At 42.9% G+C, this 21,205-nt stretch overlaps 1 protein-coding gene across 4 annotated transcripts in view; it reads right to left on the bottom strand.

The window, feature by feature from the left end:
- SLC4A8 (solute carrier family 4 member 8) overlaps positions 1 to 21,205 on the bottom strand; it is a 76,777-nt gene that overhangs the window by 7,667 nt on the left and 47,905 nt on the right. For 3 of the 4 annotated variants that reach the window (XM_059403148.1, XM_059403150.1, XM_059403152.1), the window contains exons 17-23: positions 19,057 to 19,170; positions 15,751 to 15,912; positions 14,596 to 14,847; positions 11,331 to 11,399; positions 9,461 to 9,634; positions 6,347 to 6,484; positions 1,568 to 1,659 (exon numbers count right to left, since the gene is read on the bottom strand). In XM_059403148.1, the coding sequence (XP_059259131.1) occupies positions 1,568 to 1,659; positions 6,347 to 6,484; positions 9,461 to 9,634; positions 11,331 to 11,399; positions 14,596 to 14,847; positions 15,751 to 15,912; positions 19,057 to 19,170 (1,001 nt within the window). Of the gene's footprint in view, positions 1 to 1,567; positions 1,660 to 6,346; positions 6,485 to 8,985; positions 9,122 to 9,460; positions 9,635 to 11,330; positions 11,400 to 14,595; positions 14,848 to 15,750; positions 15,913 to 19,056; positions 19,171 to 21,205 lie in introns of those variants that run through there. The other variant, XM_059403151.1, reaches the window with a different exon arrangement.

Raw genomic sequence — 21,205 nt, 5'->3', positions numbered from 1 at the left:
CCCAAGGCTCCCAGAGCTAAGTGATCACCAAGGTCAAACATCAGTAAGTGGAGAGTCAAGGCCTTGAATCCAGTCCTTGGTTGGTCTCCTAGCACCCCAGAGGACTGGGAAATTTTCTACCAGCCAGAAAGTCTCATTTTAAAAGGCCGGAAAAGGAGGCAGCATCCTAGTAGAAAGGGAACATTGCTCCTACTTTGCTGCCAGAGAATTCAAAGCCTGCGGCTACTTCCTTGACAACTTGTAGACAGCTTATTAAGGTCCAAAGATTCCATTTCTTTGGGGTCAGTCACACACAAAAAGTCAAACTCATAGGAACAGAGGCTGGGGGGTGGGGGAAAAGGGGAGATGTGGATCAAAGGTTACAAACTTGTTGTTGTAAGATGAATATGTTCTCAAGATGTATAAACAGCATGACCACAGCTAACAGTAATATATTGTACACTTTAAGTCTGCTAAGAAAGTAGATCTCAAGTGTTCTCACCACACAAAAAAAGAACAGTAGCTATAGGAGGTAACAAATATGGTATTAGTTTGACTGTAACCATCATCTCACAATATGTACCTATATTCAAAACATCACATTGTGCTCCTTAAGTATGTATTTTTATTTATCAAAATAAATAAATCTAATTTTTTAAAATACCAAAGATGGCCTTCATTTCCCCTCAGTATAAACCACTATCGATTCAATGATTCGGCAATAATTATCCAGGATCTAGATGATCCAGACCCCCTCTCTCTTCCTTTTCTCCCCCGTCTCAGCCTCTGGGCTTCTTCCAGCTTATGTGTACTTCTTCCTCAGTGGAAACAAAATGCTGGCACCGAAGCCACAAATGGACCAATTCAGCGTCCTGTGATCTGTGGTGAGCAGTATCTTTGCCGGAGGTGGCCAAGATCAGTGGCAGAAGTAAGGAATTTGGGGAACCCAAGTTCAGTTCTCACTTGGCTCCTAGGCCCCCAGATGCCATGAAATCAAACTGGAGGGGCTGCCTCGTCCCTTCCCCAAAGTCTGGCCCAAGCATTCGAATTCCACACCCCCAAGCTGAGACCCTCTGGAAACAAAGGCCATATACTAGTCATCTCTGGAAAATGGCAGAGAAAGGAGAGGGAGCGCTGACCTGAAGAATACAAAGACTAGGGCCAACTCTTAAACTTCCTACTTAGAAGCATTGTGACCTTGGGCAAATTACCTAAAACCCTCCAAGCCTCAGTTTTCTCATTGTACAAACACGGATAATGAGACTTATATCAGAGAGTTATTGTAAACATTAAAGGAGACTACCTAAATCAAGCTTCTAACACCTTCCTAGCACAGAGAAGGCGCTCAGTACATAGGCTGCCTTACCTCCGTTCTTGTGATTCCTGGCACCTGGTGTGGTGCCTGGCTCATAGCAGGTGCTCAGGAAACCATGGAAGGTAAAGGTATTTTCCCAGATTGGAGCCGGAAGGCTGAATGTTAGCTCTTCATGCCAGCAGCTGTGTTTGTGACCACCCCCCACCACAACGCTACATGTTTACAGAATAACCGAAACAGTAATCTCCCTGGTGTGCAGGGAGTTTTTTTTACCTGAAGCTGCTGTTCTTTCCAGGACTACTTAGTAACTTCCTGCTCTCCAAGGGGAACTTGTCTCCCCCGATTTCTAACATTTTCTCAGCCTCCTGCAAGAGAAGAACACATTATTCTATCTTAGACCATGTAAAACCGTGAGTCTACACCACCCATCTCTCCCCACAATTTCTACCTAATTCCTCTCACATTTATTTTGAAAGAGTGCACTTATGTTCTTGCATAGGTTTGGCTCATCGCCAAAAAAGACAACCAGATCTTTGTATCTATGGAATAGTATTTTTTTTTTAAAGAAAGAAAATGAATCTGAATAAAACTCTAGAGCCAACTACCAATTTACTAGAAATATAGAGGACAGAAGAACATGTGTTAAGTGACACCAAGGGACACAGTAAAATCTAAATGGTGGAAAATCCTACAGGTCACAGACTTAGTTTCTTCAACAAAAAGAAAAAAAAAAAAAAGATACAAAGGGAACCCTGAAGAGATTTAAGAAACGTATCAACCAGGGTGCCTGGGTGGCTCAGTGGGTTAAAGCCTCTGCCTTCGGATCAGGTCATGATCCCAGGGTCCTGGGATCAAGCCCCACATCAGGCTGTCTCCTGAGCAGAGAGCCTGCTTCCTCCTTTCTCTCTCTGCCTGCCTCTCTGCCTACTTGTGATCTATCAAATAAACAAATAAAAACTCCTAAAAAAAAAAAAAAATCAACCATTGTAATATATAGGTCTTACTTGGGTCCTGATTCAAACAAACAGATTGTTAAAAATAATGATAATAGGGGCGCCTGGGTGGTTCAGTGGGTTAAGCCGCTGCCTTCGGCTCAGGTCATGATCCCAGGAGCCTGGGATCGAGTCCTGCATCGGGCTCTCTGCTCAGCAGGGAGCCTGTTTCCTCCTCTCTCTCTCTTCCTGCCTCTCTGCCTACTTGTGATCTCTCTCTGTCAAATAAATAAATAAAATCTTAAAAAAAAAAAAAAAAGAAAGAAAATTCTCTCAAGTTAAAGAAAACAATTACAGAAAAAGAGTATGTACAAAGATGTTTAAAGTAGTATATTAGTAATAAATCCTAAAACAACTATAAATTTTAAAAAGAAAGTTTAAATTAATTATGAGAAAACACTATAGAATATTATGCAGTCATTAAAACAATAAATATGATTTTTTATTATATAGACATATAGAAATACGAAAGTGTCTTATGAAATCAAATTGAGGGGGAAAATCAGAAGAAAAATACCTGCCCCTCAAATAAACAATTACTACACTTGTACGAAAACTATGTTAGGGACTTAAAGAGAACATAAAGTAATGAACATAAATATTGGATGCTGATATGAAATTTTGGGGTGAAGTCTTCATTATTTTTCTTTCATTTAGTCTTCAAAATAACTTTATAAAGTAAAACATGTATTCACAAATACATGTTTACTTGAGAAATTCTGGAAAATAAGGAGTATGTTTACCACCCATCCCCAAATTAACATCCAAAAGAGATGCTTTGAGTCTCCTTCCCAAAACTGCTTACTAAACAGCACAACTACTCATCCAATTGTTCACTCCAAAAATCTAAGACTCACCCTTGATTCCTCTCTTTCACCCATGCCCATTCTGCATTAGCAAAACCTGTCTACTTGCTCTTCAGAGGAAGTCTCCGATCCTCTCCCTTAGCCTCGACCGCCTCCACCTCTTGCCTAAACCACAGCCACAGACTGCTGACTAGTCTCTCACCACCTCTCTCCCTTCCAGGCTCTCTGGCTTTCTCATGTTCTTTAACAACACCAAGCTCATTTCTGCTTCAAAACCTTGGCCCTTGCTGTGCCCCAGGCCTGGAATGTTCCGACTCCCAGATAGTCTCATGACTTGCCCTCACTTTATCCAGATTTCGGATGAGATGTCTCCTTCCAGTCATCCCTGGATCACCCTACATAAAGTAACTCCCTCACTCCTTGTGTTATTCTTCAAACATATCACTACCTAAAATTTTATATAAATCAGTAAATAAATGTATGTATGTATGTATGTGTGTACGAACGTATAGGCATACCTTGGAGACATTACGGGTTTGGTTCCAGACTATCACAATAAGGCAAGTCAAATGAATTTTTTGGCTTCCCAGTGCGTATCAAAGTTCTGTTTACGCTATACTCTAGTCTGTTTAGTGTCTAAAAGAGCATTATATTTAAAACAATGTACATGCCTTAATTAAAACATGCCCTATTGCTAGAAAATGCTATCACTTGAGCTTTCAATGAATCATAAACTCTAATCACAAATCACCATAACAAGTAATAATGAAAAAGCTTGAAATATTGCCAGAGTTGTCAAAGGATGACACAGAGACACAAAGAAAGCCAGTGCTTCTGGGAAAATGGTGCTGACAGATTCACTTGACACAGGGTTGCCACAAATCTTCACTTTGTAAAGGATATAATATTTATGAAGTACAATAAAGGGAAGCACAATCAAATGAAGTATGCTTCTGTGTGCGTTCACACACATGCACATATGTATATATGATTTTTAAATTTTGTTTATAGAGTCTTTGGACACTTGAAAACTTTACATTTTATGTAGTGATTTCTATCAATCTTCTATTTAAAGTTTTCCTCCAATGTTTTTGTGCTTATAATTGTTAAAACTCATTTAATAATAGAAAAAAGACACATGTGACAGACTTAGAAGGCCAGAAATATGCCCAAGCGTATATAGTTAACTAATATTTGACAAGGGAGCCAAGAATATTCAGTGGAGAAAGGATAGTCTCTTCAAAAAATGTCGCTGGGAAAACTGGATATTCGCAAGCAAAAGAATGAAACCGGAACTCCATCTGACACCATTCACAAAAATCACCTCGAAATGTTATTAGACGTGAATATAAAACCTGAAACACGAAAACTCTTAGAAGAAAATATAGGGGAAACGTCCTTTGACATTGTTCTTGGCGGTGATTTTGTGGATATGACACCAAAACCACAAGCAACAAAAGCAAAAATAAATAAGTGGGATGGTATCAAACTAAAAAGCTTCTGCACAGCAAAAGAAATAAGCAAAAAAATGAAAAGGGAAACTATGGAATAGGAGGAAATATCTGTAAACCACATCTCTGGTAAGTAGTTAATAACCAAAATATATAAGCGATCCATATAACTCAACAGTAATCATCATCATCATCCAATTTTAAAACAGCCATTTTTCCAAAGAAGATATACAAATGGCTGGAAGATACATGAAAAGGTGTTCAACATCACTAATAATTAGTGAAATTTAAATCAAAACCACAATGAGATAACATCCCACACAATCAGAGTGGCTATTACCAAAAAGAGAAGAGGTAAGTGCTGGCAAGAATGCAGAGAAAAGGGGAACTCTGTTGTACTCCTGGTGGAAATGCAAATTGGTACAGCTACTCTGGAAAACAACATGGAGGTCTCAAAAAGTTAAAAAACAGAACTACCGTACGATCCAGCCACTGCACTATACTGGGCATATATCCAACGGAAAGTGAAATTACCATCTCAAAGAGCTCTCCACACCCCCATGCTCTCTGCAGCATTAGTTACCATAGCCAAGACATGGAAACAACCTAAGAGTCCATCAGGTGATGAATGGACAAAGAAAAGGTAATATATATTGTGTGTTTATATATACACAATTGAATTGAATTGAATATCATGTGGCCATAAAAAAAGAAGGAAATCTTGCCATTTGCAACAACATGAATGAAACTTAAGACATTAAGCTAAGAGAAATAAGTCTGACAGAGAAAGATAAACACTATGTGATCTCATTTATTTGTGGAACCTAAGAAACATCTGAAGTTCTAGAATCGAGAGAACAGATTGGTTGTTGCTGGGGGTGGGGGAAATGGGTGAAGGTAGTCAAAGGATACAAACTTTCAGTTATAAGATAAATAAATTCTGGGGACGTAATGTTCAGCATGATGACTATAGTTAACAATGCTGTACTGTGTATTTGAAAATTGCTGAGAGAGTAATTTTTAAAATTCTCATCACAAAAAAAATGTGACTATGTGAGGTGATGAATGTGTTAACGAACCTTATTGTGATCATTTCACAATATATACATATAGCAAATCATTATGTCAGTGTTATATAGGTCAATTATATCTCAATAGAACTGGGACAAAATAATACAAGATTTTTAAAAATTCAAGATATTAAGGAAAAACGTCATTTAAAATATATTTCAAAGGATACTATTTCAGGCACTAACTGTATTTGGAAACACTTTCCGGCTCATTCATTTCTTGGTCTGGTATTTTCATTTTGTTACACATCCATTCTTGGCATGCATAGACCATTGATTGAGCGTCCATTGTGCGGACAGCAGATGCTAAGTGCTGAGGGAAATGAGGAAGGACAGAAAGTCCTGTGCGAGTTATCTTTGCATGGTGCCAACCTCGACACCATCTGCAATTAGGTACATAACAAATGATAGGTTTTGTATGGTTGTCAAATTAGGCGTTTTGGAAGAACACGAACCATGAGATCTGATAATAAGAGCAGACTCTATGTTCATATTCTAAGTAGACTGTAGACAAACAAAGGGAAAAAAGACCTGATTATTGGGACCAAAAATAAAGGACAGATAGGGACAAGAATCCTTCATCCATTCTCAGCTAAGAACACCTTTGGAGTAATCTTCCCAACTCCTGAATACAACCCTTGGGATTCCTGACATGCTGACTTCTCCTGTGGCCCTTCCTATGTTCTGTAACTTGAGGCTGCCCGAAATGTACAGTTGGTGCAAGAACCATGACCTCTTCCTCCTTGGCCTTCTTTTTGGCATCATCCAACTTCTTCTTTTTACTTTCAGGCATGAGGTCATCTAACCAGCTCAGCTCTCGTTTAGAGAAACAGAGATCCATGACTTTCCTGACAAAGACCAACGCCAATACCTGAAGAAAAATAAAGAAAGGGAATTAAAGGAGTTCATTTCCTTCCTGGAGTTAAACACTAGGACATTTCAAGGAAAAGCAAATGCAGAGTAATCATAATAGTCGCCTATTATGGAGTGCCTTCTTTGTATCAGATACTAAGGAGAGGGCTTTCTGTATAGGATTTTATTTAACTATCGTCATAACAGCCCTACAACTTGGAGAGCAACCGACTTAATTCCTTCATTGAAAAGAGATACCGCTCATCCTCAGAGGGCCCAGCGTTGCCTTTTCCTGTGGTGGGACCAGCAGGAAGGGCTGCAGGGCAGTCCTAGGGGAGAGAGCTTTTGCCAGAGCCCAGCTATGGCAAGACCAGGCACGCCCAGCCCAAGCACACCTCACCATGGCAGGAAGGACTTTGAAGGACCATCAGAATTCCCCCCGATCCTTCACCTTTACATTTCCCCACAAAATCCTTGCTATATGCCTGCATCATGAATCGCTAGTGTTTTGTGGTTCTGCCCCCTGGACTGGCCTGACACTCTTTTTGTAATTGACGAAACTGAGGCCCAGGGAGAGAAAGTAACTTGCCTAAAACCTGACAGCTAATTTCCTCATCTATACATAGGATAGGCTGCCTCAGCTGCTGCTCCACTTTTTTTTCCCCATAAAAGGCCATTTTTGCCAAAGGGGAATTAATAATAACCCAGAATGACCAGCTTGGAGTGACTGGTATTCAGCGGCTATGTCTGGTGGCTGGACAGCAATGAGGCAAATCAGGCTTATGTTCAACCACATTTCTCCCTCATGTCCACAACTACTCTCTCAATAAATCCAAAATAATAGTGTCCCTTCCAAGGGGTTGTCAGGCATTCGCTGTTAATTTAACCAAACAGTCAACCCCTGAATATAACACCCAAATGCAGAAATCTACATGAACTCTGACAAAACTGAGAGATCTATCAGGAGGTACACGTGTAAGAGAGGAAGGGAGAAGAGCACCACCCCCGACCCCCGTTTTCCTCACCCTTGAATATTCTCCCAAACAGTCCTGAAATGTGCACCAAACATTACCCTCACTGCCTTTTCACCCTAGAGGCCCACTCTTTGGTCACTTTCAAACAGCCCACAGTATGCTCCACAGCCTCGTGACCCAGGGTAAGCCAGAGAGGAGAAGGTAACAGGAGGAGATGATGAGATTGGGAGGATGTCTGGTGGCAAGAATTTCGCCCTCACCCTAGTGGCAGGAAGCCCCTTGTCATCTGCGGTACCACACACAGCTGAGCTTCCCTACTCCCTTTTCCAAAGTCTCTGCTTCCGTTCAAGAGGAGGTGAGGATGTCCCAGTCACTTCTCAGTGCTGGGCCAACTTTGTCCCCTCTCCCAGCGGCTGAAAACAGTGCATTTCCACCACTCCAAGCACTTCTGATCTCAATGAATTCTTTTTTTTTTTTTTTAACAGCAATCTCAGATGTTTATTTGCATTATATAATGGAGTACAGACATTACATATACTGCTGTTAGCACTAATAACATCACCTTATGTTTTTATAATGCTTTCTATTTTCCCCACTGATCTCAATGAATTCTAAACCGGATCTCTGTTGCTCTGAAGTAACATGCAAATTATTGCGAACATGAAGAATGCTCTCCGTGTCAGAGTCATGAGACACAGAGAAGAGAAAGGAAGTTAGGAAGGGAGGGAGGGAGGGAAGGAGGGAGACAGACCAATAGACTCGGAAGTATAAAGAGGCTAAGCTGCCTCACACGTGCACCCACACCTCAAGGTCCACAAATAACGCTGCTCCTGCAAAAGCCGACCAGAAGACTCGCCACTGATAAGGGGTTAATATCCAGAATGATAGAGAACTCCTGAAACTCAACACCAACAACCAAAAACAAACAATCTGATTTAAAAATGGGCAAGGGCTTGAACAGACAGGTCTTAAGATATACAGTCAATAAGCACATGAAAACGGGCTCAAGTTCACTAGTCATTAGGGAGATGCAAATCAAAACCACAAGCTTCACACGCTTTAGGGTGGCTGATTGCCAGAAAACAACAAACAAAACTAAAAGGCCCAAAGCAGAAAACAAGTGTTGCCAAAGATGTGGACCAATTGGAACCCCATGTACTTATAACATCGCGCAGCCATTCCTCAAAAAATTAAAAATGGAATCACCATATGATCCAGCAATCCACTTTTAGGTATACACAGCAAAGAACTGAAAGTGGAACACATTTATTTGTACAATTCATGTTTATGGCAGCATTATTCACAATAGCCAAAAGGTGGGAGCAATCCAAGTGTGTACGAGCAAATGTACAGATAACCAAAAGGTGGCACGTGTGTATATATATATATATATATAAAAACACACACACAGGAATATTATTCAGTCTTTCATAAGGACATTCTGACACATGTTACAACATAGATGAGCCTCTTGGAGACATTATGCTAATAAGTAAAATAAAACCAGATACAAAAACACAAATACTGGGGCGCCTGGGTGGCTCAGTGGGTTAAGCCGCTGCCTTCGGCTCAGGTCATGATCTCAGAGTCCTGGGATCAAGCCCCACATCGGGCTCTCTGCTCAGCAGGGAGCCTGCTTCCTCCTCTCTCTCTGCCTGCCTCTGCCAGCCTGTGATCTCCATCTGTCAAATAAATAAATAAAATCTTTAAAAAAAAAAAACAAAAAAAACCCCACAAATACTTCATGGTTCCACTCACATGAGGCACCTGGAGTAGTCAAATTCATGGAGACCAAAATAGAATAGTGGTTGCCAGGGCCTAGGGGAGGGGCAGTAGGAAGTCCTTGTTTAATGGGTACAGAGTTTCAGTTTTGCAAGGTAAAATAGTTCTGGAAATGTATGGTAGCAAGAGTTGTACCACAACACAAAGTGTACCCTTACAAAATGGTTAAGATGATAAACTTTCTGTTATGTACATTTTATCGCGCTTTTAAAAAATAAAACATAATGCTGGAAACTCACCATCATCGGAAAGACAATGGCAGCTGGAGATGCCTTGATGACCCAGAGCAGAACGAGGCAGGTGAGCTGGATGAGGGTGAAGAGGTGCACCTTGCGCAGGGGCACGTGCCGAAGGTAGATGAAGTCTGGCTGGTGCTTTGCAGGCATCCCGAAGAGCTTCAGACGGTCAAAGAACTGGAAGGAGGGAACTGGCATTTATTTCCAGGAGGCTTCTCTGGGTCAGAAGCCTTGTGAGGCCCATTCATGTCTCTTACATCACCTGCTCTGATGAGCAGGCAGTAAGTTACCTACTGTCTCCACTGGACAAAAATGGAAATTGAGTTTCAGAGAAACAAAGGTAATTTCCCTAAGGTTGTTAAATTACAGAGGCGACATTTAAATCCATCTTTCTTTTCTTTTCTTAAGATTTGTTTTTTTATTTGAGGGAGAGAGACAGAGAGAGTGAGCACAAGCAGGGGGAGCAACAGGCAGAGAGAGAAAGAGAAGCAGTTTCCCCACCGAGCAGAGAGTCCGCTGTGGGGCTGGATCCCAGGACCCCAGGATCATGACCTGAGCTGAAAACAGCCACTTAACTGATTGAGCCACCCAGGTGCCCCTCTTTTCTTTTCCTTTTTTTAAAGATTTTTTAAAAAAGTAATCTCTGTATCCAACACGGCGCTTGAATTCATAACCCCAAGATCAAGAGTCACATGTTCTATCCACTGAGCCAGCCAGGTGCCCCTAAATCCATCTTTTCTAATTCTACGTTCAAATTTCTTTCTTCTCTCTCACACTGGCTCCTGAGAGATCTTTCTCGGGGATTGTTGAGAACAAAATAAGCCAGTTCCACCTTTCTGCTTATTATCAAAACCTTATCTCTTACTTATTCTTTGAACAGTTTGGAGCTTTTCATTGATTATTTATAGTAAAAAGATAAAACTTCATGACATTCTGGATATAGAACATATAACCATCCTTATATTATAAAAAGGAAAACAGGGGCACCTGGGTGGCTCAGTCAGTTAAGTGTCTGCTTTAGGCTCAGGTCATAATCCCAGAGTCCTGGGATCAAACCCCCGAGTCAGGATTCCTGCTTAGCAGGAAGTCTGCTTCTCCCTCTCCCTCTGCCTCTCCCCCCTGCTTGTGCTTTCTCTCTCTCATTCCCTCTCTGAAATAAATAAAATATTAATTAACTAATTAATTAAAAATAAATAAAAGGGAAATCAGAGACCCAGAGGGATTCAATACCTGCCCAAGTTCACATTAAAACTCAGTGGGTAAGAGTGACCCCTGGATATTCATCTGGGGTGCCCACATGATCTGTGGCATGCTCCTGATTTTCTATGTTCAAAGGACTCAGAGGAATGAGTTGACAGATGGGCAAAGGCAGAGCACGACAGGAAGTAGTACCCGCTGACCCGGAGCAACCCGCACTGCAGCCAGTGTCGTCTGCCCAGCTCACACCGTAGCCTGGCGCATCAGCTAGTGCGATGCATGCATGGAAGCCTGCTATCTGTCTGCTACATAGCTAATAAAGGACTGGTACCATGACATCAAGCCAGGCCACCCCAAAAGTCTCTGTCCTCTCATGCCAGCTTGACTGTCCAAATGACTTGCCCAGTGCCCAAAGAAACATGAGCAGACAGTAGGTGACCTACGGTCTCTACTGGACAAAAATGGAAACTGAGTCTCAGAGAAACACAGGTAATTTCCCTAAGGTTGGTATGTGACAGAGGCAACATTTAAATCCTCAAATAGCTTTAAGCGGCAAGCCTAGGAAAGGGACTCCCACAAGAACGGATTCATGCACCCCTGGGGGAGCCCTCCATCTCTGGTCAGGATGGATGAGCTCATGGTGCAAAGTCGTTGCCCAGGCCAAACCATGCAATACCTGAATTCCTTGTAGGGAGGAAACTCCCATGTAGAGGAAAACTCCATAGAGTACTGGCATCGGGATAAACTGAGGACAAAAGGACAGGAAGACCAGAAATTAAATTAGCTATCATAAACTTGTAAATCTCCAAGAAGGAAACCAAGTCCCCCAACCACGGCATAAACACCTCATTAGCTCCTGCTGCCTCTGGCATGATTTAGAAGGAGAAGCAAAATCAGAAGCTGACAATGATCAAATATCCTTTCATTCTGAGATGAAATGACTACACATAAGAGTAATCTGGTCCTAGTTAAATCACAGGCCTCACATTTTACCCTTGTCTGGATCTTCCTCCTCCATAGAGATGGGCAGACACACACACACACACATACACACACACACACACATCTTTTGACACTAATTACATAATCAATCATCTCAGGGATTTGGTGTGTTTTAACATGGACTAAAAAGTTTCCTTTCTGCTAACCAGAGACTTGAGGGCAGGAATGGGGAGGTATCGGGGAATTATTTGGGGAGAAAAATCAATATCATTCTATTGCACTTGAATATGCATACACACCTATCAGATCACATCTATCAATCTCAGCTATCTTCAGGGCAACTCTCTGAGGTAGGGAAATGAGGCCTGCAGAATTAAGGCAAGGGAAGTCTTATAGCTGAAGACTGAACTTGGCTTGCTTTTATTCTGAAGCTAAAGAAAATTTCCAAACATAATTCCTCTCAGAACTAGAAAATCCCCATGAGATTTTATGTTGTTTCAACTGTAGAGTGAGCAGACATCTCAGTTTGTTGCCAACCTTGCTTGTAGAACTACTGAATGGTGTCCTGAAAGAAGCCTTCTGAGACAGTTCTAGGAAGACCAGGCAATGCCCACTGCCATGCCTTCTTGGTTAGTTTCCTGGAGGAGCAGCAACCTGTGGGCTCCTCCAGATGATGGCTAGACCAGAGGAAGGAGTGGGGGCAAGGCTGGGGACAGACAATAGAAGTGGGGAGGAGGCGTGAGGAGAGGTGGACTGGGTGGAAAGTAAGGGGCCAGGAAGATGATGCCAAGTCCTCTCCCATTTCTCTCAACTATCGCCCTTAAATAGCACTCACAGGGCAGGCTGGGGTGGCTGAAGAGTCACCAAAAAGAGGGGAAAAGGAGGCAAGGGAGCCTCGTTTCCAGAATGCTCTGGAGTGTTTGGGACTTGGCAATACAGCCAGAGAACTTTCCTTTTCACCCCATTTTTCCAAAAGCAAGTCTTATACCCACAAAACTAAAAAAATTTTTTTCTCACATTCAAGGCATCTTCTGGCTTTCCAAAAATCCTCTTTAACCCCACATCCGACACCAGCCACTGCCCATTTTCCGTCCCATTTAATATAAAAAATCTCTTGAAAGAGCTGTGTGCCCATGCTCTCTTTGTTTCTCACCTCCTATTTGCTCTTCACTTCCCTGAAATTCAACTTCAGCCTTATCATTCCACTGAATCTGTTCTTGTTGAGGCACATTAGGCCTCCATGTTGCCAAATCTAATGGCTTGGTTTAGTCTTTATCATTCTAGACAGACAGATTCTAACCAATCCCTCTTTCTGGAAACATTCCCCTTGCTTGGCTTCCCTGATACCACGCCCTCTTGATTTCCATCCTACCTCTCTGGCAGCTCCTTCTGAGTCTCTGTTGCTATCTCCTCCTCTACCCGACTTCTAAATATTAGAACTCCTTGGACTCTGTTCCTGCCTCTCGGCCTATTTCTCTGTTATATCTACCCTTCTCCCTGAATGATCTTATCTACTCCCAGGGCTTTCAATACCACTAAGTGTTGTTGACTCCCACATTTATATTTTTAATCCAGAACCTTCCTCTAGCTTCTTCACATAGTTGCCTGCTGAGTGTCTCACCCAAATCTGACCATAGTCCCACCACCTCTCACAAAATCACTCCCTCTGTCACGCAGTCTTCTCCATCTTAAATGTCTCTACTCTCCACCCAGATGGTCAAATCAGAAACCTAGCAGGCATTTTGATTTTTCCATTTTCCATACTTCATCCCACATCCAGTCAACCAACAAGACTTTGGATCTGCTTCCTGCTCAGCGAGGAGTCTGCTTCTCTCTCTCTCTCTCTCTCTCTTCCTCTGCCCCTCCCCACTGTTCATTCTCTCTAATAAATAAAAAAATCTTAAAAATAAAAATACTAAATGGATCATGTCCCTTGCCTGAAAGCTAACCCTTCAGAGGTGAACTTTACCAGAGTCCATGAGGCCCTGCATGAGCTGCCTGAGCCTACCTGCTCTTCACTCTCATTTCACTATGCTGTTGGCTTGATTCAATGCTCTTGAGCCACATGGCCCTCATATTTCTTAGAACACATACCATCTTTCCCATCTCGGGCCTGACTAGATTGCTATTCTCACTTCTCCCATGCCATCTCCCTCCATCCATGGTACAGCTGGCTCCATCTCATCTTTTCTTTTTTTTAGAAGATTTTATTTATTTATTTGACAGACAGAGATCACAAGTAGGCAGAGAGGCAAGCAGAGAGGGGGGGAAGCAGGCTCCCCGCCGAGCAGAGAGCCCGATGCGGGGCTCGATCCCAGGACCCTGAGATCATGACCTGAGCTAAAGGCAGAGGCTTTAAGCCACTGAGCCACCAAGGCACCCCTGACTCCATCTCATCTTAAACACCATCTCTGTAGAAGCCTTCTCTGATCACATGAATGAAAACAGCACTCCCTTCATTCTCTGTAGCACCATAGAACACTATTTCCTTTTATCATTTTCATATTCTATATTTATCATGTTTGCTTTCTTTCTTCCTTTTTTTTGTACACTCCTCTCCCTTCTCCTCTTTCTTTTTTTTTTCTTAAGTAGGCTCCATGTCCAGAGTAGAGCCCAATGAGGGGCCTGAATCCAAGATCCCAAGCTGAGATCAGGAGTTGGAAGCTTAACCAACTGAGTCACCCAGGAGCCCCTCTTTTTTTTTTTAAGATTTTATTTTTAAGTGATCTCCATACTCATCAACTTGGGGTTGATCACAACCCCAAGATTAAGAGTTGCATGCTCCACTGACAGAGCCAGCTGGGTGCCCCTCATGTTTGTTTTCTTGACTAACGTCTTTAACTACATCTTATCCATCTTACCTGGCTAGAGTAAGCTCTCCCAGGACAGGAATTTGTATGTGTATCTCTTTGGTATATCACTGTATTCCCAGGACCTAACAGAATTCCTGACATAAATCAGGCACTAAATATTTATCTAATGTGGGAATGAATGGTTACCTTTAATATGGCCGTCATGAAGACTGAGCAGCCCATCAGCACAAAGATCATAAGGCCCGTCACTCTCTGTTCTCTGATGCCCAAGAACTTGGGTTGTTCTCCAGGAGCAGAGCACTCAGATTCTAGCTTGAGGCTGTTCACGTGCGTGATGGAGAGGACGGTTGCAGCCACAAACCAAGGCAGGCCCATGATGGAGCAGACACCCAACATGATGGCCACCATCAGCAGGTCCAGGTGGTAGCCACAGCCTTTCTGTGGGGAAACAGAGTCTCTGTCACCACCCATGGGCTTGTGGTAGTGGGGCATAGAACAGTGAGCTAAGAGTCCCAGGCCCAAAGTATGAAGGACTGTATAGGTAAGGAAGAAGGGGTCCAGGGATCCCAGACGAGTCTTCCAGCCCCTCCTGGTTTGGAGGGAACAGAGAAGAAAAATGGGAAACTTTAGCCTGTCCTATATATGCTATATCCATTTTTTATTCAAGCACACCCCAGATCTCACCTGGAGTCTCATCCATTCAAAGATTCACCTCTTCTTGGCAGAGTAACCAGAGACCAAGACACACCTTGACCATCCTAGTGTCTAGATGATCAACAATAGAGGATTTGGAAATTAATGGCTTCTTACAAAAATCCCCAGATTCTTGACAAATATGGATTTGTCTACTCCACATAACAAGAGAACAGAGATGAAGGCATGGAGCCTTTCACTAGTAAATGTGCTAAAATCAACCCTATATCCTTAGAACCTTTGGGCTCAAGGTTCAGTCTGAAAACCCCAGTAATGCACACCATGAGGGAGACTATCTGACTCTAGGAAACAGCACCTCAAGCCCTGAACTGAACCTCAGAAGGATAAGCCTGTATAGGGACTATAAGGAACTGTGCCCACCCCCTTCCCCAAAGGTTTGCAAGGACAATGATGGAGTCCAATCTCCCTTCGCATCTTCCCATCATGCTCTATTCTGGTTTCATCTCCAAACCAATCTTTGTCACTAGTGGAGGGATTGGAAGCCCCTGAAAACCCTTTATGAGCTCCTTCCATGACTGTTTTTGTCCAGGTTCTATAGTTTGTGGTCTAAATGGGCTGATCCTAAAATAAAAAAAATAAAAAAGTAACAGCATGCTATTTGTTCTTCTAGGTCAGAACTTTTATTACCTTGAGCTTGTGTTCCTTCCTGTTAATGATGACAGCTGTGATCTGTTGGTCCATGAATATTAAGATAGTGCAGAGAAGAGCCGGAATAATCGCAGCTATCACAGTCCACCAGGGATTGGGGCCAATGGGACTAATAATCCACCCTCGATCATCCCTTGTTGGCTGAAGGGGAAAAAACCAAAGTTTTATTCTTTTTTTAAAGATTTTATTTATTTATTTGACAGAGAGAGATCACAAGTAGGCATAGAGGCAGGCAGAGAGAGAGAGGAGGAAGCAGGCTCTCTACTGAGCAGAGAGCCCGATGCGGGACTCGATCCCAGGACCCTGAGATCATGACCTGAGCCGAAGGCAGCGGCTTAACCCACTGAGCCACCCAGGCGCCCCCAAAGTTTTATTCTTGTATTTTAACTGTAGTCTTTAGGCCAAAGCAGATCAAAATAAATCAGAATATTCACATTATTCTTAAATGAGAATCCTTAAAAAAGAAAAAAAAAAGTCATGTGGGGCATCTGGATGGCTCAGTTGGTTAAGCATCTGCCTTCAGCTCAAGTCATGGTCCCAGGGTCCTGGGATCGAGCCCCACATCGGGCTCTCTGCTCAGCAGGCCGTCTGCTTCTCCCTCTTCCTCTACCCCTCTCCCCTGCTCTTGTTCTTTATCTCACTTGCTTTCTCTTTCTCTCAAGTAAATGAATCTTTAAAAAAAAAAAAGTCATAAAATACAGCAACTCCTTAGGAAATCTATGACCTTGTTCCAAATTCCCTTTGAGTCAATCCTCAATTATCAACTTCCTGTGAAATATTCATTAATCCTTCACTTCCTTCTCTTACTCTCCAAACCCACATACAGAGAAAGCAGCTTTATCTGAACATTAACCCAAGTAAAATAACAAAATCCACTGTCAAAAAAGAATTTTAATACAATTATAATTAAGGCAAATATAAATAATTTTTACTATCTACCTCCAGATTTCAGACTCGTCCCCCCAGAAGCCATACAATACATGTCATGGCACAAATAAAGGCAAAATAGAGCTCATGGGCTCAGACTGTGTTGGTTCAGAGGCCTTCTCCCATCAGCAGTGAAACGGGAGCCCAAGTACTAGAGACTTGAGAGAAGAGCCCAAGACTATTGTTAGGTCGAGGACCCTCTCCAATATCCCTCTAAGACCACTACTGTTCATAAATCTTGTTTAGGTGTTTTTGACATACTTAAATTAAACTCTCCTAGATCCTCAAACCCCCTCCAGGGTATTCTGGGGAAGAAAAGTTCCCCTTGTCTAGCAAGTAGTAATGGAAGATAAAAGGCCAAAGATACAAACTGGCCCAGAATTGACCCAAACTCAATGAACAAAGCAAAGACTGCAGGGTGCCTGGGTGGCTCAGTCATTAAGCATCTTCCTTTGGCTCAGGTCATGATCTCAGAGTCCTGGGATCCAGCCCCACATCAGGCTCCCTGCTCAGCAGGAGGCCTGCTTCTCCCTCTCCCACTCCCCCTGCTTGTGTTCTCTCTCTTGCTGTGTCTCTGTCAAATAAATAAATAATAATAAAAAAATCTTCAAAGAAAAGACTGCTACATCCAAAGTAGTTGGGTCCATATGGGTCATGACTATAGGATTCAAATGTTAATCAATAATGCCACCAAATCCCAAATTATGAATAGGTTAAGTTCTGAAAGTTTATAGAATCCATGTCTCCTTAGTATCAATGTTCTAAGTTAAATTCTCAAGTCAGCATAAAAATTCATTAAACTCTGGCTGACATGGGGCGCCTGGGTGGCTTAGTCGATTAAGCATCTGCCTTTAGCTCAGGTCATGATCCTGGGGTCCTGGGATCTAGCCCCATGTCATTGGGCTCCCTGCTCTGCCAGGAGTCTGTTTCTCCCTATCCCCTCTGACCTCCAATCCCTGATCATGCTCTCACTCGCTTGCACTCACTCTCTCTCAAATAAATAAAATTTTTTTAATCTCAAAAAAATAAACAAAAACAAACCTCTGACTGACATTAACACATTAGTAACAGTACTAGACTTCAGACCAGGTCTTAATCACTAGGGGCCATGTGGCATAATAGAGAAGGAAAGAAGGAAGAAAATTTCTTCTTTGCTTCCTGAAAGGGAGGCCTGCCAATGAGCAACATTTTCCTTGACATTCTCCAATTTTCCCTTCTCATCTCTCTCCTACCTCCCAGAGGCCTTCTTCCCAGATGTCCCAGAAATTCAGTACCTTCTGATTATCTTAAGCCTACCCATCAGGGAACCTTTCCAAGGACTGCTTAATGTTCTCGAATTACTTATTTTTACACCAAATCCATTCCTCCTGGAGGGTTGACCTTAGCTAGGTATTATAGAGAAAGCTGACTGCTCTCATTCAAACAATGGTGAGAATGACATATTCTCAGAGGAATTATATTTTTAAAGAGGCTGTTTTTTTAATCCACAAATTTCTAACTGATGGCATTACAGTGCATTTAATAAAATAAAAAATTTTCAGGCACTATGGAAAAAGATATTTTTACCTAGGTCTATTTCAGGGAGGGAGAGAAAAAGAAAGGGAAGACAAAAGCGTGTGGTATAGAGATGTTTGTAAGTCAAGGGGCTGCCTTTATTCCTGTCTTCCTTCTTTCCAGCTTCTCCTGTCTTCTCATTGTATGATTCCTCCTAGGTCACTGAGTACACCAGGGCTTTCCCTCCCCTCCACTTCCCATCCTCTGTGTTACTCAGTGCCCCTAAATAGATCTAGAGTCCCCACATATGATCATTTGTTTGCCTTTTTGTATACATTTTGGGCAAAATATTATAGATTATAGGGAGTTATACAAAGAAACACTGAAACAGGGCTGAAGAGCTGTGCCAGTAGGAGCGCTACCCTGTGGGAAAGGCCCTCTGGCCCGCTCACCTCTTCCCATAGCACCATCCTTGAGGACAGGTGCCAAGTCCTAATCCAGCTTCTTAATCCCTCCTAGGGCCCTTAGAGAGTTGATGCTCCATGAAAGCGCTGTTAACAAGACTTGTTCCAGGGACCCCACATTTCCACAGAATGTGGTATGTATTTAAGCAAACATGTGAATTCCATTGTTTTAAATCTTAAGACCTTCCGTTCTCTTAACCACTTTAGGGTTCTGTTCTCGGACTTTTTGGGCTTGAACTTAGCTAACCCTGCAGAGTTTGCTCTTCTAAAAGGTAAGGCATGAGGAACAAAGTTTAGATGGAAGGCACTGAGGAACACAGGATTCAGGTATGGTACGGCCTTGGGGAGTAATTTTCTGGGAAACCATGCGAGGGCACCAAGTGCCCTGAAAGCTGTTTACCTTGAACACACTGGGAACTTGAAGTTTTGGGGATGGGACTCCAATCAAAAAGTCGATGATCACCATCGTGAAGATAGTGAGGAAGACAGCAAAGTCACTCACCATGGAGCGTACCTGGAGTGAGAAAGGATTGGAAAAGCGTTTTTTTAGGTTAAATGCAGTAGCAAAGGATTTAGTATTATACAAATTTTAAAAGTCCTCAGAAGCATGCTTTCATTTTATAACTGAATTAATATAAGCATATTTCAACAATAGGAATATGTTACTATGCCCAGGCTGACACCCTAAAAGCATGGATATGATGGGGGAGAAGAAACTATTCACCAAGCTCTCACGTCACCGCCCTGACTGGGAAGAATTTTATTCAGAGGATTTATGCCCAGGTGGAGACAATAGTTCTGAGAACTTGGAATAAGATTTTCTACGACCAATCAAGGTCCATTTGTGCCGGCCAAGAACCTAGGCAGCAGCTTCAACTCCTCTTCTCCCTTACGTCTAACAGCTCATCTACCTGCACACAAGTCCTATTGGCTCCCCTTTAGAACAGAGCCCGGATCTGAGCACCTGTCTCCACCTCCACTGTTCCTACCCGGATCGACATGACCATTGGCTCTTGTCCCAGTAAGTACAGCAGACCCTTAATCTTGTTCTGCCCTTCTCGAAAGCGGCCAGGCTGATCGTTGAAAACAGAAGTTGGAACAGGTCACTCCTCCATGAAAACCCTGAAATGGTGCCTCATTTCACTGAGGCAAATACCCAAAAGGCCCTGGCCACTGAGGCCCCCACAGTCATCACATCCCTGAGCCCAGCTTCTAGGACTTCCCTGCTCATTCGCTCTGCTCTAGTCCCGCAGACCACTGTGTCATTTCTTACTCGGGCCAGACTCACTCCCAGCTCAGGGGCTCTGTGCTTGCTCATGCCTCCACCTGGAATGCTTTTCCTCTGGGTAACCTGTCAGGCAGCTCCCTCACCCACTTTGTGTTCATGCAGGCATCCCCTGCCCCTGGGGGTCTTCCCCGATGATGCTACTTGACACTAGTCACCACCCTCTACTCCAGCACCTCCTCTACTCCTTTCCCGCTTCATTTTCTCTGTAACACTTCTCACCGCTTTGTGCCCCAGAGGGCTTTATAGTTTAGTGTGGCTATAATAAAATAAAATGTCTCGGGGCGCGTGGGTGGCTCAGTGGGTTAAAGCCTCTGTCTTTGGCTCAGGTCATGATCCCGGGGTCCTGGGATGAAACCTAGTCGAGCTCTCTGCTTGGCCGGCAGCCTGCTTCCCTTCCTCTCTCTCTGCCTGTCTCTCTGCCTACTTGTGATCTCTGTCTGTCAAATAAATAAATTAAATTTTTAAAAAATCTGATCTCTAAAAAATAAACAAAATAAAATAAAATAAAACATCTCTAAAGTGCCCAGTGCCTGCCTGAATCTGAACTTCCAACAGAAGTTGAGCAAAATATATCTTGGCCAAAATATATCTAAACCTGACTTTGAAACCTGAACTTTCCAGCTCCCTGCCCCTGGTTGTATTAGTTCTTTTCTGAATGTTACACATATTCTCTGTACCTGTACCTGCCCATCCCCATAGCAAGCCATCTTGGGTTCATCTCACCAGCCTGGTGTCCAGTGGCCCTTCTCCCCTCTGAATGTCTATGGCCCTGACACCCAACTCTCTATTACTGTCTCATAGGGGCCTGTATGTTTCATATGTTTCCCTTCCCTAGATGATGGCAGAAACCATGTTCTAAACTTCTTTTGGGGCTCCTGGATGGCTCGGTCGGTTGTCTGCTTTTGGCTCAGGTCATGATCCCAAGGCTCCCTGCTCCTCCCTTCCAGGTGGAGGCATGAGCAAGCACAGAGCCCCTGAGCCCCACATCTGGCTCCCTGCTCAGCAGGGAGTCTGCTTCTCCCTCTGTCCTTCCCCCTGCTCCTGCACTATCTTTCTTTCAAATGAATAAAAAAAAAAATCTTTTTTATCCCTGCTAGCACTTAACCCAGGCCTGGGCAAATAGCTAGTAGAGAACCACCACTTACTATTGTCCAGACCAGAAACAGTGACCTGGAGCTTACATGATCTGTGTTTCCCTTAACAACTATGTGGTCTCGCTGATACCTAAGAATGTGTTTTAGTCATGCTTGTGTGTACCGTT

Source organism: Mustela nigripes, chromosome 6 (genome assembly GCF_022355385.1).
Source record: "Mustela nigripes isolate SB6536 chromosome 6, MUSNIG.SB6536, whole genome shotgun sequence".
Taxonomy (NCBI): Eukaryota; Metazoa; Chordata; class Mammalia; order Carnivora; family Mustelidae; genus Mustela; species Mustela nigripes.
This window is presented reverse-complemented; position numbering and strand designations above follow the sequence as displayed.